We start from the raw sequence: 17,768 nt of genomic DNA on the forward strand, positions 1-17,768 counted from the left end.
AAAACCACTTAATTAAAAAAGTGTACAAATGTAAATAAATATTTTCACCAAGTGAGTAACTATTTGATTGAAAAACGGTTTATATTTTATATATATATATATATATATACATATATATATATATATATAGCTTTTCCAATGTTTAATTAAAAAAAAAAAAAAACTCATTCAATAAAGCTTCCCAAATTGTAAGATTTATGTTGCTCTCTTTGTGAGCAAAGCAGTTTGGTATAATAATAATAATATCGTGTTTGCTATCTTCAAGTTTTTCCTTTTGACTTGATTTTACAGGTACAAGGTGTTTTTCTTTTTACACGTAGTCAATCTTTGTCATCCATGGTTTTCATTTTAGGCTTATATTGTGTGTTTTTGTGCAGTTAACGTCATATACTCTAATATTACTATTGCAACAACACATCATCAGGAGGATAAAACTAACCTGTCTCTTTTTCATAGATCTTCCCCAAGTTTTGATTTTGTAATTAATTTTTAAAAGCCATATTTTACACGGTATAGAGTGATAGTGATGTCTTTTAAAAGCAAACCACTGGTTATTTTTATTCTATTTCTGCATATTTTGTCTGTTATTTGTTACTTTGTATGCTTATTCTGATCCAAACGAAATCAGCAAATCTTGATGATACTTATGTTATTTAATACTTATGCTATGTTTGGGGTAGTCTTCTTTTATTGTCTTAAAAATTTTAATTTCTAAGTATTATTTTGAAATGTCTTGCGCGCTTTCCCCGTTATTATAGTTAATGAATATTTACAGTGTATTATTTTGAAACGTCCAACCGGAAGCTTAGTGTGTTCCGTGTATCCAGCTCGACGAGGGGCTGGTCGCAGTGAAAGTGTATAGAAGTAGTAGTAGTAGTAGTAGTAGCTTCTAACTCTTTACATTACGTTCTTACTGTTCTTCTATTCATTAGAATCATTTACAGACTTTACCGAACAGAACCGACATTGACCAGCACCCATGGCGCTCAGTGACAATGACGTTCAGAAGCAGGTATTTTAACAAAAGTTTGAACTTTTCATAACCAATATGTGACAGTTTTTCTGTTATCTTATTCTTCTTTAACTTCCTGTGCACAACATTTGGATTGGGTTTAGATTTTTTTAAAACATGTATATGTTAAATATTTAAAAAAATAAAAAGTAACTGTAGCGTGAGTTATTGTGAAGTATACTATAATGTTTTTCACCAGTAAAGACTCATGTTCTTTTCAGGAGTCATGTATATATAATTTAATAAGTTAGCCTTTAGCTGCACAGTGCTGTTTATTGTGAAGTTAGACAGACGTGTAACACAGTTCCACCTCATCCACAAACTCATGATGTTGTGTTTGTCACAGATCAAACACATGATGGCCTTCATTGAGCAGGAAGCCAGTGAGAAAGTGGAGGAAATAGATGCCAAGGTGACTCTTTCTTTCTTTCCTTCCTGTCTTACATCTGAACTTCCTTCATCCTAGTCTCTTCCTTCTTACCTTCCTTTGTTTCCTGCCTTCTTTCTTCCTTCTTTTGTTTGTTTACTTCCTTTGTTTCTTTCTTTCCTTCCTTCCTTCCTTCCTTCCTTCTTTTGTTTGTTTAATTCTTTTGTTTCTTTCTTTCTTTCCTGACTTTTTACCATCCTTTATTTCTTTTTTACCTTCCTTTGTTTCTTCCCTTCTTTCTTACTTTCTTTGTTTCCTTCTTTCTTTCCTTCTTCCTTCCTTTCTTCCTTCTGAGTTTCCTTTGTTTCTTTCTTACCTTCTTTCTTCCTTCTTTTGTTTGTTTACTTCCTTTGTTCTTTCTTTTTTCCTTCCTTACTTTTTACAGTCTTAGCTTCCTTTCTTTCTTTTTACCTTCCTTTGTTTCTTCTTTCCTTCCTTCCTTTCTTTCTTCTTAGTTTCCTTTGTTTATTTCTTACCTTCCTTTGTTTCTTTCCTTCTTTCTTCCTTCCTTCATTTGTTTACTTCCTTTGTTTCTTTCCTTCCTTCTGTACTTTCTTCCTTATTTTCTTCCATTGTTTCTTGCTTCTTCCATTCCTTCCTTACTTTATACCTTTTTAGCTTCCTTTGTTTCTTTCTTACCTTCTTTTGTTTTTTTCCTTCCTTCCTTTCTTTACTTCCTTTGTTTCTTTCCTTCCTTCCGTATTTTCTACCCTCTTTCCTTCCTTTTTCTTTCCTGCATTCCTTGTTACCTTCCTTCCTTCCTTCCTTCATTTTTTCCCCTTTCTTTCTCCTTTCCTTCTTTCCTATGTTTCTTTTCCGCTTTCCTTCTTTACTTTCTTTCCTTCTTTCCTTCCTTCCTCCTTCCCTCTCTCTCATCTTAATGAACCATGTGACCATCACAGGCAGAGGAAGAGTTCAACATTGAGAAAGGCCGTTTGGTCCAAACTCAGAGAGTCAAAATCATGGAGCACTATGAGAAGAAGGAAAAGCAAATTGAACAGCATAAGAAAATGTGAGTTTTCTTTACCGTCCATTCAATGCCACGTACCTGCTTATCCTGCTCACAGTCACAGTTCACTACAGCCTATCCCTGTTTACCATGAGCACGAGGACACGTCTACATCTACAACACACTGACTCTATCACATTCACTGATAAATTAAATAAGAACAAATAACAGACTTCACATTATTTAACATGGATTTAGTTGAAAAAAGAGCAGAAATGGGCAACTTTTATCACAGTAAGAGCCACAAAAATGTGATCATCTGATCCAAGGGTCATATCAACAATCATGTCCGCATTTAGAATAATGATTAATCTGAGCATTAATACAGGAAGGAACAAAGGGATTGTGAGTTTTTATTGTTGTTTATGTATTTCTTTTGTCATTTTGTGTAATTTTTTTAATTATTTTTTGTCATAATTTTGTGTATTTGTCTGTCATTTTGTATATTTTTGGAGTCACTGTATTTTTGTTGTTTTTTTGTGTAGTTTTTGTCATTTTTGTGTTGGTTTTTTTTTTTTTGAGTCACTGTTTATTTTTGTTGTATTTTTTTTAAATATTTTTTTGTAATTTTGTATGGAGTTTTTTTGTCGGCATATTAATGATTTTCTCTAATTCTGTGTATCATTGTGTTTTGTTTTTTTTGTCTGTTATAATTTATACCATGTCGATAGTCTAGGGAGAACATGAAACCACTGCAGACAGAGTTTTGCTTTGACCACAGCAGGAACTACTCAAGAACTTTCTCACTCTTTGACCAAAGCTCTTCTCCAGATGGGGTTTTATTCATTCGAGGTTGAATTCAATTCCGTCATCTGGATCATTTATTGCACCAGCGTCCGACTCCTAACACACAAAAATCCTAATATTCTTGTACTTATTCCTATTTGACAATGACATGATTCATTTTAAGTACTACTCACCCTTCAGCAAGATGTCCAACCTAATGAACCAAGCGAGGTTGAACGTTCTGATGGCTCGAGATGGCATGATTACGGTAAGAAATTAACAGAGTAATTTCACTTTAATTACAACACGTCTCTGAGAATTTGCAATATAGATAGAATTTAGCTTATTTTTAAGTTTACTTTAGTTTATTTTGTTTTCACCTTCATAATACTTGAAATAAAATTTTTGGGTGCTTTCCTTATTATTTATAAATTAATTTAACTTCTTTCTTTTTTTTTACATATTTTGCTTTGATTTTTCTCAAGGATCTGTTAAATGAAGCACGTCAAAGACTTGCCAAAATTGCCGAAGACCCTGCTCAATACTCCAGCCTATTAGAGGGCCTGGTGCTTCAGGTAAAGCCAAACCAAACAATTAAAATAGTTTTCTTACATGTTAGAGATTAAATTTTTCCTTTCCAGGGATTTTATCGCCTGCTGGAGCCTAAAGTTACCATCCGCTGTCGGGAGCAGGACATAGAAACCGTACAGGTATTGTCATGCCTTATGTTGGAAAGCAGGTACTGTCGCTTTTGAGTTGTAACAAATGATGCGTTTCATAGTTCTGTTCTATGTGTTATCACCTGACAGGCTGCAGTTGACAAGAACATTGCCGTCTACAAAGAAGCCGTAAAGAGCAACTTAACTGTTAAAATCGACCGGGATCGGTTTCTACCACCTAACATGTAGGATTGTTTAATGCAGGGTTAAGTTCAGATCCATTTGAGCCTATGGTTTAAAGCTGGCATTTACTCTGTTTTAAAACAGCTGTGGAGGAATCGAAATGTACAACGAAAATGGAAAGATCAAGGTGTCCAACACTTTGGAGAGCAGGCTGGAGCTAATGGCACAACAGGTAGAGTAACTTTATCTGAACATTTTCCATCACAGTAGAAGTCCTGCAGTTCCACCTTTTTCTCTGTAGAGGGCACCCCAACACACAGACTGTAATAAATAGCAGTGTTTGCATTGTTTTAAAACTGTCAAGAGATTCCTACACCTCATACAGTTAATTCATGTCTCGAGATTAGTGTGAGGAGAGTCATTCCATTTTTCATGAATTGATTAAAAACAAAGCAATTCAATATGAACACAAATGTTCCCAAGTCTTGAATAAATAAAGAAGAATAATGTCATGTAACCTGCCCCTTTACACCATGAAATCAATCTACAAAGAACACAACATAGAAAGCAACAACAATACAATGAGCAACAAAGATAATAAACATTTTCTCTCTTGCCTGCAACCAAGACCTGTCCTGAAACAAGCCACAGTACAGAACGTACTCACACACGCTGTCCTTTAAAAGAGAAGTTGTCCAGAATTTTGACATTGTTGTTAATAAAAGTGCCCGTGTGACATTTTGCATCCTTGACTTTGACCCAGAATTGTCTTTCTGCTACAGAATGGACAGGTACTGTATAGGAGATGATTTAATTAATTAAACTTGAGTGTAATCCCTCTGCAGACCAGCGTTGTTCACATTAAACCATTTTTTTCTCAGATGAAAGACACAGTTGCGATTAGGGGTGTCCCGATTGGATATCGGTCCGATGTTAGCCTGAAAACGAATATCAGATATCGGATTCAAATTTCCGGATTCTGTGATTTTTAAGAAAAAAAATTATTTTCCCAATTTATTTTTTCATTTATTTTATTCAATTGTAGAATACTGTAGATATTATGTTGAAGTTTAAATGTATGTAACCAATTGGATAATAATAAATGGGTCAGTTGTTCTCATACCTACTGTTGCTGACTATTGTTCTCTGTTTGAGTAACATCACTTAATCAAGCCTTTTCTAACATTCCACACTACAAAATAAGTTATGACTATTATGATTCATGCTGATTTTGGATCAATATCGGTATCGGCCGATACGCAAGGCTGCAATATCAGTATCATATCGGAAATGAAAACGTTGTATAGGGGCATCCCTAGTTGCAATTATAATCTTAAACATCTAGTATTACAGCTTTTATCTGAGATAATGAAGCTGACTAAAGTCTATGTTTCAGTGGTGAAAAGATGCATCTAAGTGTGTTTAACTACAACAAATCCTCCAATATTACTTGTGAAAAAGCGACAAATAAATGAAAAAACAGAATACATACTGTAAATGTACATTTTGTATATATGTTCATATTTATATTAATGCTATTTATTATTATCGTACTGTTTCTTGTTTTTTTGTTTATTTTGCAACATCCACCAAGTAAAATGTATTGTATTGTCTAAAAACTGTACTTGGGAATAGAACTGATTCTGATTCAGATAGAAGATTTTTTAATATATAAATATAATTTAGTGATAGTCGTCGTCCTTTGCATTTACTCTTGTCCTGGTTTTACCCCTGATAGATGATGCCTGAAATCAGGGCGAGCTTGTTTGGTGCCAATCCCAACCGCAAGTTCCTGGATTAACAACGCGTTAGAGGAGAGCCGCACGGACCCTGGCAATGTGTCCGGTTTAAAAAAAAATAAAACATGATGGAGCCTTTGTCAAAATATTATACATCTTATTTCTGCATTTACTGAATGTCTTTTCAACAAGTGCACTAATTGTTGCATTTCATTTTATATTTGAAGCCTGTTTTGGGCTCATCTTTAGCACGTTTGGTCAACTTTGCTTCACTAAATACCTGTTACATTAACAATAACCAAGTATTTCACTTACGGTACCAAAGAATAGTCTACTCTTGTTACTTAATATTTACTAGCTATTACAGTTGTTTGCATCTTTTGCCTTTTGATGTTTATACATGTGTCTGTGTGCCAAAAACTACAATAAATCTTTGTCTTTTTACAAAGCAAACAAATCTTGTGTGACGCAGGTGAAATATCATCAGATGTCTTTATTTACAGCTTAGAAACAAACTATAAATTTTGGCTAAATTCAGTCTACATTGAAAAAAGTGTGGTAGCTTAGAAAGTCATCCACATAAAGATGTGCCTTTTATTATCAAGGTAAAAAAAAGAAAAATAACATACAGTTGGCAAGAAAAGGTGCCAATACTTCCTCTTTACTTCTAAAAGTTACTATTGTCAACTTAAAGAGTAACTAAACCCCTGATTTTCAAATTCAAAAAATGCCTTGATTGTGGGCGGGGCTCCTGGAGCAGTAACGACACGCCCAGTCTATACTATAAAATCTCCAATGAGCAATCTATGCTATGTTAACTAGTTACTCATTACTCAACATACCTCTATTTTCACTCTTCTCTCAGTTTAACCTACTCACCACTGACTGTTGACTGTAGAACCCACAGGTGCTAGGTTTTATAAAAGGGGTGGGGCTTGGAGTGCTTGTTTGTGACACAAGATGGTTCCAAAACATCACACAATCTTGTTCTCAGCCAATAGCAAAAATCTATTGTAATAGCCGGGTTTCAACCCATAGAAGGCAGTAACACTGACATTTTACAACAAAATATGCCAAATTGAAAGACTTTGACTAAAATGTTAAGAGTTGTACCAGGATCAATCCACAGCACTTCTTCATACCCAAATCCCCTCGAATTCTGCAGAAAAAAGTGGTTTTGGCGTTTAGTTATTCTTTAAGGAACAAATTGATACCACATTCTTTTAAATTGTATACAATACATACTTGTTCTTGTATTAAACTATCAATATTGATAAGGCTTTAATTGTGTTTTACAGTTATGCTGTTAATAATCTGAACTAACAAAAGGTTTACTTCAAACTCTGCAGTAGAATGAATTCAAGGCGTCTCATGAATTGCATTAAAACAAGTACAAACTTCGTAAAACAGGAAGTCTTGTCCGTGACCTGAAGCAAAATGTGCTAAAGTCTATTGTATGCTAATACCTGGATTACAGCATTACCATCAGATTAACACATGACCTCAGAGACATTGGCAGGAAGCGTCTCCCAATCCAGTCAAGGGATCCCAGATTACAACTCCATTCTCTGAGATGGAGTGGGAGGAATGCGTGTACAGCGTAGGCAGAAGGATAACAGCCTTTTTCCGGTGATGACCTCACACACACCGTGGCTCAGCGATTGGCTTTTAAAATGAAGACAAAAACATCCGGCTCACGCTATGACATCAAACAGCATGAGATAAAGATTGGGAGAGGATTTTGTCACTTAACATGGGGGATAGAGCACAGGCCAAGAACATTTTCAAGTTAGCAGCCTGAATAAATTAAAAATTGTCTTTCAACAAGCACCCTGAAATATGCCTAGAACTCTCAGATTCATCACATGTATTCACACGTTGCCTTGTTTCACCTACAGATTCCTGTTGACAACCTGGATAATCATTTTGTGTGATTACGTGTGTTCACCTTATAGTAAACCAAGCCTTTCACCCTCTCAGACCTGTGCTCTTCCTTTGGTTTGCGGTGTGCAACCCAACATCTACCCTCATTTTGTCAACCCTTAACTTAACCGTATCATTCAGTGGTTTATCCACCACGAAATGCTAAGTGGCGCGGCTATCCTAACAAACCGAGCAACATTCCCCGACTCCGAGGAAGTAGACACCCTGTGCAATGCCAAAGAGAGGAGCAATGACCAAAGCTCGACACGTCGCACCCTTCAGAAATGCTGACGGGCCCTCTCGCATCATGATGCGTCTGTAAGAACCACAGAGAGAACAGAAAGTGTTACTTCTGTTATTTTCAATAAGAAATGTAAAAAGATGTAACCTATGAGTCTCACCTGGTGCAATCTATAATGCCCCTGTATGAATCTTCACCCTCTCCCTTTTGCAACGTCTGCAGACGGGTTTTTATTACTGTAGAGCATTGAAAACATTATTTTAGAAAGAATGTTCAGTCCCATCAACCATTCTCATACATTTCCATTCTTCAACTCATAACAATGGTCAGGTTTTATGCTTACAAGGGGGCAGAAAAATATACTTTTCATTACAAGGGTGAATTAACACGGCAGAAAAAGTAAAAACAAACAAACAGTAAAACCTAAATCTTGTGGCTTTAGAAGTGAGAGTTTAGAATTATTATACCTAAATAGTTCAACACTTTAATATGCAGACTAAACAATATATTACATTATGTGAAATTTGCTATCACCGCCACCAAGGAGGTAATATTTTTACGGGCGTTTGTTTGTTTGTTAACAGGATGTTGTCAAAAGTAATCAGTATATTGACCTGGGGATTTGAATCAATATTCTGATTCCGGATCAGTTTGAAACGTTTAATCTATAGTTTCTCTCTCTTCATTGGCGAAATTTCAAAAATTAACATCTTTGTTCGTAATTTACTGATCTTTATGAAATTGGGCTCATTTATGTCGTGTTGATTTTTCAATTACCTCACTGAGTTTCATCCGGATTGGCTCTGGATTACGCATTTCATCATGATTTCTTCTAAAAATGGGGGTGCCCTTACATTTGGACCGACTGTATCATTTATAATGGAGATAGAAACTTCTTACAAGCCTTTAAAGTGTGCATGTACATGGTATCATGATCAGGATGACTGATCGAGATAACTTTCAATATCTGGCAAAGACCATATTTGTCGCTTGGCAAGCATTTTTGTGAACTTATCAATTGAAAATGTGTTGACTAACCTAATGACCATTAATTGACTATATACTGTACAAAGTAACCTATTACAAACTGGCGAGAACTTGGTATACTTGTACTTTTAATATCGTAATTTGAAAGTGAGATTTTTTTTTATAATTCAGACAACTAAACAATGGCTTGAGTAGAAAAATTAAGAGAGAAGTCCAAAAAGATCAAATTGAAATTGTTTGAGAATTTGCAAAGGAGAGTTTGAGGAAAACAGACTAATTACACTGTATATGAAGCTGACAAATCATGTGAAAAGAGGACCAGCAATAAGTTTCATTAGTTAATGATGAAGAATGCTATGAGGGTTGATGTTAGGGGGAAAGACAGAGCCAGTGAGTAAAAATACCTTGCAAAGAACATGGCATTGTTTAACCAATGCATATGCAACTTTCTTTGCGAGTATATAGCGGTTAAATCCCAAATGTCTAACCATCTGTATCACACTCACCATCCAGTGGAGTCACTGCCACAGCTGCCACTGACCCAGCAGTGCAACCTGCACCAAAAGACTGCCAGAATGGTGCCTTAGCCTGCATATTTGTCCTTTCCCGGCCAAGTGTATTGAGGTTGGCAAACAAGGGGAAGTAGATCATTGAGAAGGGTACATCTCTAGAGAAGATATAATAAAGAAACAAACTGTCAGATAACCCTATTCAAGGTGGACCATGAACAGGAAGTCGGGGGTTAGGGGGTGAAGGAATAAATCAACCTGTCAGACAACTGAAAACTGACAAAACTGTGTTTTTGTGTGGTAGGTTGTGAGAGAAACAAGAGACATATGATCCAAATGAACAGCAGAGCAGTCAGACATCGCTGCAGGAAGCTATTGATCGGTGTTGATTAGCAGAGTTGATAGAAAATGCTGCGACCCCACTCCCAGTGCGAATTGTGCAATCAGTAGTAGTTTTGTATGAAGGGCAGTGTAGCTGAGAGTTTGGCTAGTTTGGCATGTTGTCAAACTGGGAAACTTACCATCTCTCCCTAAAAACAATTGTGGTCAAGTGTTTTTCATGCGGGCGATTCAACATCCCTGCAAGTAGCAAACATGTGAATAACCTTTAGACATGATATGAGGTGATATCATGCACAAAGGGCAAGTGTCATCTGTTATCTTACTTCCAATAGTTTTTGACACATTTTTCACTTTGTTCTATATAATGTTGTGTGTATTGCTGGAGTCAATTTCTATCAAAGAATTGTCCTCCATTGACAGGTAGTACATCAAATGAAATGTAAAATACTTCATTCATTGGCTCTGAAGGAAGATCTGATTAATTATCATATTTTTCTATTGTGGGTGTTAGTTGTCACCATACATTAGGTGTGTAATAGCATTTACTGTATGGCCTGTATTGGTGCTTTTGGTTTGGTTTGTACCCTGATTGTGCAGTCATAGGAAAAAAATGTTTATGATCAGAAATAAACCAGTATTATCATAAGATTTGCTTTTTATCTACCTATTTGTCTTTTTGAGGTAGTGAAAAGTTGTTTGTTTCTTTCCCTCTATGTCTCCCACGCTCTACTCCTCTCGTCCTTTGTTTCTCATTGCTCAGTCTACCCTTATCTTTCGGCCTTACTGACCCTAAACAACCCTTTTTGTTGTGCTTTTAAATCCTGTCCTCATCCGCCATGATGAATTCATGTTGGGTGTGGGATACATATGTATGTGTATATACGTATATATGCATATGTGTGTATCTATAAAATGAAGAGTCCGTCCTTAAGACTGCTCTACTGTAAAGTGTCTTGAGATCCCATTGGTTATGATTTGGCGCTATACAAATAAAAGATTGATTGATTGATTGAGGACTTGATTTGCCTTACGTGTGACTCAACCTCAGTGCTACAATGAACTGCATTTTCTGTGTAGTGACAGCCCTTTTCCCTAAGGTAGCACAGCCAGTTTCAAGAAACAGAAAACAGCCGCTTCTGCAGCCATTCACTCTGCGGATTACAGTATTTTTGTTGCTTCATTACACTCTAATTCACATTTGCCCCGAGCAGTGGAGGCAATTCATCTTGAAAATGGTCACCTCCGATATTGGATGTGCACAATTCCAGATCTTGGAATCTAACAAACAACCAATGGCTGAACTACAAGTCTACTCCAAGGAGCGAGCAGTCCCAAGGTATGACTTTGGGACTTTGGATAGTCCCAAAGTCATACATTAGCACCTATCTTAGTTAGAAGGCATTGTTCCCAAATTTTGTGTCTACTGCAGGATTATACTCTAAAATCTGGACAACTGATCCCAGCTTCTCGAGTGGAACAGACAAGCATGTTGTGGAGACAAATTGCCGCTTTGTCTACTGAAACAATATGAACCACATGAAAGCACATGAAAAGAGAAACACATAGAGACAATAAGACACACTCCTTAGCATCTAACATATATTGATTACCCAATACAAGATTGGATATCATATTTGGCATTTTTCTTGACCAAACCACACTATCTGGTCTTCCACAAGATCCAACCACAAGTCCTGGTAATGTTTGTCTTTTAACTGTTATCACTCCCCCTCCAACTTGTAGCTATTCCTCTTTTCCCAAACCAGTCCGCCCCAACCTTATGGCCGAGCTTGCATTCATCTTTAATCATTATTCAGAACGAGGGAGTTTGTCGGTTCCACTCATTACATCAGTTCTTCTCCATTTTCGTGCATGGTTTGGTCTGGCTTCAATCCGAGTAGTCCCACTCTCTCTCTATGTCCATCTCGATCATTGTGCATGCACCATTAAAGTCAAGGTCAGTAGAGCTTACATACACTTTATATTTCTCTATTACAATCGGGTTATTATTTCAATAAAACACATTTCAGTAGGGTTAACCTAACCTGTGTATTAGCCGCCTTGCTCTATGACAATGAATCTCATTGCCAAAGAAATTTCAACTCACTTAATCTCCTAAACCCATCTGCCGCCATGATTACAAACTCTTATCATTACAATAGCACTTATATTCTAAGTTAGGGAATATTGTGTAGTGTAATGGTTAACAGGAAGTATATTGGTTCAATTCCAGTGGAGGAAACAGTCCGATTTTCTACAGAGTGAGTGTAAAAGTGTAAAATAGTTCATGTATGTGTTCACCTCATCAAGGTGGCTCCTGCCCCTCTGTAGAGGCCTGCCAGCCCCCGGGTTTTCAGTAGTTTCACAGTGATGCGAGTAGCTGAGGGACGTTGTGGCGGGGTTGACTTAGCTTGTGGGGGAGGCGCCACTGAAGAAGATGCTGAACCAGGAGACTGAACTGGAGCTGGCATAGACCTTTGTGCAGCTTTTAAAAAAACAAAAACATTAATTAGAATATGCTTAAGGAGAATATAATCAGGTAAGGGTTATTGTAAATGCAAATAAAGAATAACACTGAGATTCTTATTCATGGTGACACAAAAAAAATACTGATTATCATATATAAAACACATCATAAACAACATAATAATGCAGTATTGTTAAGGTCATTATCTGTGAGCATGATCAGTCATTATGTAAAAAACAAAACTGTCTTTCAGACTGCAGTAGGGTTGTCCCAATACTATTTTTTTCTCTTCCGATGCTAATTTTGGAGTTTGACATTTGTTTTATATTTACATTTTTACCACATAACACTTTTTTCTTGCATGCAGTGCTTTTCATTACATTTTTTAAAACCAAGTAAAAAACTCACCAAGTCTGCCTGCATCTTGAAGCTGGATTTTCAGCATCTCCATTGGAGTTGTAACAACTACCTGACAGGTCCCTGCCCCACAACCAGCCAGTATCTCTCCCCACAGGGGCAAATATCTGAAAACAGTAACACATTACAGTAAACATCTTGATAAAGCACACAAAAGTTTGTTTTCACCAATATATTCCTTTGTACATAAATTAATATATCTGATTGTGAAACACCTGAATGTTGTAATTGTACTAATTGTATATGCAGTATTAATTTTAAAAAGAAAAAAAGACTGAGTCACCCATCCTTAGAGAGCTTCTGTCGAAACACGTCATTAGCAGCAAGTTTAATAGCTTTCTCTGGCGTAACTAGTGTGAGGTTCACTGCAGCACCTACAGAGGAAAAACAGGCTAATGACACTGGCACACAACAGTTCTATAAATGTACACAAATGGAATGAGCCCAAACAGCAGCTTATGGTTTACCAGCTACACAGGACAACAACAGTGGACAAAGGTTATCACGATGACAAGATTAGGGCTTGTGGGGAAAACAACTTTGTAGGAGGTTGGATTACATTTACAGTTTGTCACAGAAATTAGAAATACAAAGATTACCTCTGTAGCATCCAAAATATCCCTCTGAACGGATTGTTTTAGCCAGGCAGTCTAGCCTTGATAGAAAAAACAAGAAGGGAAACCCGTTGATATCATTATTAAACATTGTATGAATTAAAAACATCTTAACCTAATGTTTCAGTTATAAATTTAATATATAGAAAGTGTAAAGCAACTTATGCAGCTTTGGCTTCGCCAAGGAGGTGATATTTTCACTTGCGTTTATTTGTTTGTCTGTTAGCAATATTACGTCAAAAGTACGTAACATTTTGACAAAATTTTAACCAAATATAAACCTGATGCCATTTAATTGTTCATTAAATGTTTTGAGACGACCTGGATCAATCTACTCATTCTGGATCAGTTTAAAAAATATCATCATTGGCGAAATTAAAAAAAAAAAAATTAAGATCTTGGTGCCTATTTGACAGATCTTTATTAAATGTGACTTGGTTATGATGGTTCCTCAATTGCCCCACCGAGTTTAATCCACATTAAATCCAGACTGCGGAATTTATCATAATTTGAGTTTTTTTTTTACATGGGGGTGTCCATATATTTCGATCTTCTGTATTGTTATTAATGAAAATAGAAATTCCGACCCAGCCTTTAAAGTGTGAATGATCATGGTACCATGACCAGGATCACTGATCAAGATAACTGTCAGTATCTGGCAAAGAGGAGATTTGGCGCTTGGCAGAGGTTTGCACACTTGTTCAAGCCTTTTTATTTAGTTTTTCACTGACATAAACTGAAAGTCAGCCAAAATATTGAAAGTTTTTTTTCTTCCTTTATCTGTGATCAAAACAAATGTGTGAAATGTGTCTATTCAAACTATATGTTGTGTTTCATAAAAGTCAAAAGGACTGTCAACGAATGACAATCCTTTAAACATGTTTTGAATAAACAAAGCAGACAACTCTTATCTTTACGCATGGCAGAGTAATAACTGTCCTCAGGGAAGCCCTACTCACATTCCCTTGTAGACTTGGACACCCTGCTGGTTCTGTAGGCGGGTCTTGGCCAGGTCGATAGGAAATACACATGTCACACCCACCAGGCCTGCCACGCCCCCATTAATCAGCTTAGCAGGGAGACTAGAAAGGGATCAACACATGCACAAACGCACACACACACACATATAAAAGACCAACAAAAAGCTGCTGCTGCTGCTTCGTTAGGCTAAACAAACATGGTGAGAATACTTACCTAACCTTCTTCTCCCCCATCCTGCTTTCGTTTGGTGTCCACGCTCAGGCCAACTCCTCTCCTCCTCCGTTTCTTGCTCCACCAGCTCTTCCCCACCTTTATCTCTTTCCTCTTCCCTTTACTCAACACACTCAGCCATGTGTTATCAACAAAGCCTGCCTACATGCAGGTGATTCAATGCAATGATTCTGCTTCCGCTTCTCCTTTTGCCCGTTACAGTACGGGTGGTTGTCTCTTCTTTCTGCTGTGGCCAAAGTACTTGTGTTGATTCTGTGTCATCCAGTCTTTTGACTTTGTTTGGGGTACAAAAGCAGATCTCTCATTCGCTGGAAACAAGAATTTTTTGTTCGTGAACATGAAGTTGTGGTACTTCTAAAGAGTAAAATGAGATCAGTGCCCCACTAATCGATACATAATTTCAGTTTATTTTTGTCTTTAACATATCACACAGAGATTCAGGTTTTGATGAAGTCATCTACTACTTTCTCTAGGGTTGCAGTCACTGCATTCTGTATAGTTACATGTGATGCTTTATGTCAACGTTTCCTTTCTGACTTCCCCCTTCCCTCAGCTCCCTAATTAATCTCTCTCTTAATCTCTTCACCTCCATTCTCAGCTCTATTTTTACCACTTTAAACCTTGTCTCTCTATCCTTGCATGTCTTCTCTCTTTTACGATTACTATTTTTCTCACACCTAATTTAAAAAAATGGTAAATCTTCAGTTCATTTCCCTTCACTATTGTGATTTAATCTCCAAGTGCAATTTGGAAGTTTCTGAAATCTGTCTTTTCTTTTCCTGGAGCTTAAATTAAATTCTACACATGCCTTTGACTGAGCCTCTTTCTGAGGAAAACTTCCTTTCAGCTCGATTCACACTCACTAGTGACCCTGCCAAAACACAGACATGGGTGCCTCACCCCACGCCACCTCCAGCTTGCCCCAAAAGAATATCAGAGCAGCACCACTCACTACACAAGCCTCCATCATACAGCATTCAATTAAACTCATTTTCACACAATCCAAGATATAACAGGAGTGGAGCTCTTACCGCTTTTGTTGCATTCCAAAAGCAGGATCAAAATGTTCATTCCTTTTCCACTACAATTGTGCATGCAGCAATGGTAGTCAAGCGAACGCGATCTGGGAGGACCAGCAGCCACTCAGGGGCCGTTGCACAAACACCCGTATTGTCCTGCTGCTCAAATCCCTCCCTCTCATGGAGACACTTTGTGTGACACAACCTCGGCAGCTCAACATTGCACTAAAACAACTATATGTAATGCCTGTCCAAAGGGAAGAGCTCATTCTCTCACACAACACACCCATCAATAAAAAAAAAACATCTTACATTTATCGACAGCTTTTAACCTGTCTATACAGACTATAAAGAAAAAGATGAAAGCATCCCATCAGTACAGAGCTTTCTATTCACTCTGCTCATATTACATAATACCTGCAGTCACAATGGATACCGCAAATGTACCCAGATTAACAATGACGGCCAAAAGCAGCATCCTACTTGCTTGGTTATACAGTATACTGTAGGCCAATAAGGGTTTAGAAAATAATAATTATAGGATTCAGTTATTCAAGAAATAAAGCATGTGATCACCACAGTGGCTATGCTTTGCCCCCCAACACTTGTTCATGAGCATTGATTGATGTATAGATTTTTCTTAATGGAAACACATCAACAAGATTATTTTCATCAGCATCAAAAAGTGGATGTTACTTTCTAGTTGACGTTATTTTATATCTTTTTTGTGGCAACCTAGAATTTAATGTGCACATGGTATAATAAAAGTGATTTTAACATTGGCAAAAAAGTGGCAGTACAATGCTTTTACTTTATTCTCTAATCATTTTTGATACACGATCACTCTTTGTAACACACAACACGGCATGTCTTCTCCTCACGCTTTTTCTTCTCACTATCCCTGGTTTCATAATACTTTGTCACAGTTTTTCAGGTAAAAAATAAAGCTTGACTGCAATATAAGCTCAGGTGCATCTGATTTCCATTGCTCTTCCTTGAGATGCTTCTCCAACTTTAATCATCGGTGATGACTGAACATGACTTGGAATGACACCAACTTGAAAACTTTAATAAGGTCTCACTGTTGACAGTGCATATATTAGAGCAAAAACCAAGCAATGAGGTCCAAGGAACGGTCTCTTTACCTACACATTTGTCTCTATACCTACATCAAGGCACAAACCTCTAGAAAGGACACAAAATATTTTGAGTAGCATTGAAGATCCCATTAAGCACTGTGGTATCTATTTTTTGGAAATGCAAGAAGAAGTTTGTAATCACCAGCTAGGACTCTCCCTACATCTGGCCCCCTGGCCGTGTTGAGTAACAGGGTAATAATGGCCTTGGTAAGAGAGGTGAACCCAATGGTCAATATGGAAGAGGTTCAGTGTTGTGGAGATATAGGAACCATGAGGGTCAACCATAACGTACTCAACCAATCGGCTCTTTATGGTCGAGTGGCCAGACTCATGCCACTTCTCATTAAAAGGTACATGGCAGCCTGATTGGAGTTTGACAGAAGACACTTTAAGAACCAAATTCTCTGGTCTGATAAAACCAAACATTATAAAGGAGAGGCACAGCTAATCACCTGGCTAACACCATCCCTACTGTGAAGCATGGTGGTGGCAACATCATGCTGTGGGCATGTTTTTCTGATACAGGAACTGGATGACTAGTCTGCATTTAGGGTAAGATGACAGCCACCAAATGTACAGAGTTTCTTTAAAAAAAAAACTCGCTCCAGAGTGCTCTGGACTTCAGACTAGTGTGTCGATTACCTTTCCAATACTACAATGAGCTGAGTACACAACCAAGTTAAAAAGAGAATAGCTTCAGGAGCACTCTGAATTTTTTCGAGTGGCCCAGCAAGAGCCCGGATTTGAATCCAGTCAAACATCTCTGGACCTAAAGACCTAAATATGCCTGTCCACTGATGCTTCCTATTCAAATGTACTGCGTTTGAAGGGAACAAAGTGTATATGTGATCAAGTCGTTCAGACCAGAACAGGTTACGACGAAGACAACTAAGCCCAAACATGAACAATCTAAATACTTAGTAATTAATGTAATAATGTAAAGATTCTAAACAGTTTATTTACCCACCATAGAAATCCAAACATCTAAAACAGTGATGGTCAACTTTTATCCCCGTCTTGTGTGTTTTTGGAGTACATTTTGTGTGTATTTGTGTCATATCAGTTTTTGCTGTCATTTTATGCATTTACTTACACAAAATTATACTTCTTTCTTTCTTTCTTTCTTAAACATTAAAAGTATTA

The 17,768-nt window shown here is 37.1% G+C and overlaps 2 protein-coding genes across 2 annotated transcripts; one reads left to right on the plus strand and one right to left on the minus strand.

Moving 5' to 3' along the window:
- Positions 1 to 815: 815 nt before the first annotated feature.
- Positions 816 to 5,874, plus strand: atp6v1e1a (ATPase H+ transporting V1 subunit E1a). The gene is made up of 9 exons (XM_028449731.1): positions 816 to 1,012; positions 1,359 to 1,424; positions 2,342 to 2,451; positions 3,376 to 3,442; positions 3,660 to 3,749; positions 3,816 to 3,884; positions 3,984 to 4,078; positions 4,161 to 4,248; positions 5,755 to 5,874. Exons 1-9 carry the CDS (start codon positions 980 to 982, stop codon positions 5,815 to 5,817), a joined length of 681 nt encoding a protein of 226 aa, XP_028305532.1. The 5' UTR covers positions 816 to 979; the 3' UTR covers positions 5,818 to 5,874.
- A 426-nt stretch (positions 5,875 to 6,300) lies between these two features.
- On the minus strand, positions 6,301 to 15,682 carry slc25a18 (solute carrier family 25 member 18). Its single transcript, XM_028449729.1, has 10 exons — positions 15,499 to 15,682; positions 14,450 to 14,775; positions 14,215 to 14,337; positions 13,241 to 13,296; positions 12,925 to 13,015; positions 12,633 to 12,748; positions 12,059 to 12,242; positions 9,413 to 9,573; positions 8,080 to 8,155; positions 6,301 to 7,994 (listed from the first exon to the last, which is right to left on the minus strand). Exons 2-10 carry the CDS (start codon positions 14,467 to 14,469, stop codon positions 7,859 to 7,861), a joined length of 963 nt encoding a protein of 320 aa, XP_028305530.1. The 5' UTR covers positions 14,470 to 14,775; positions 15,499 to 15,682; the 3' UTR covers positions 6,301 to 7,858.
- Positions 15,683 to 17,768: the final 2,086 nt, after the last annotated feature.

The sequence above is a fragment of the Gouania willdenowi genome, chromosome 6, assembly GCF_900634775.1.
Source record: "Gouania willdenowi chromosome 6, fGouWil2.1, whole genome shotgun sequence".
NCBI classification, from domain to species: Eukaryota; Metazoa; Chordata; class Actinopteri; order Blenniiformes; family Gobiesocidae; genus Gouania; species Gouania willdenowi.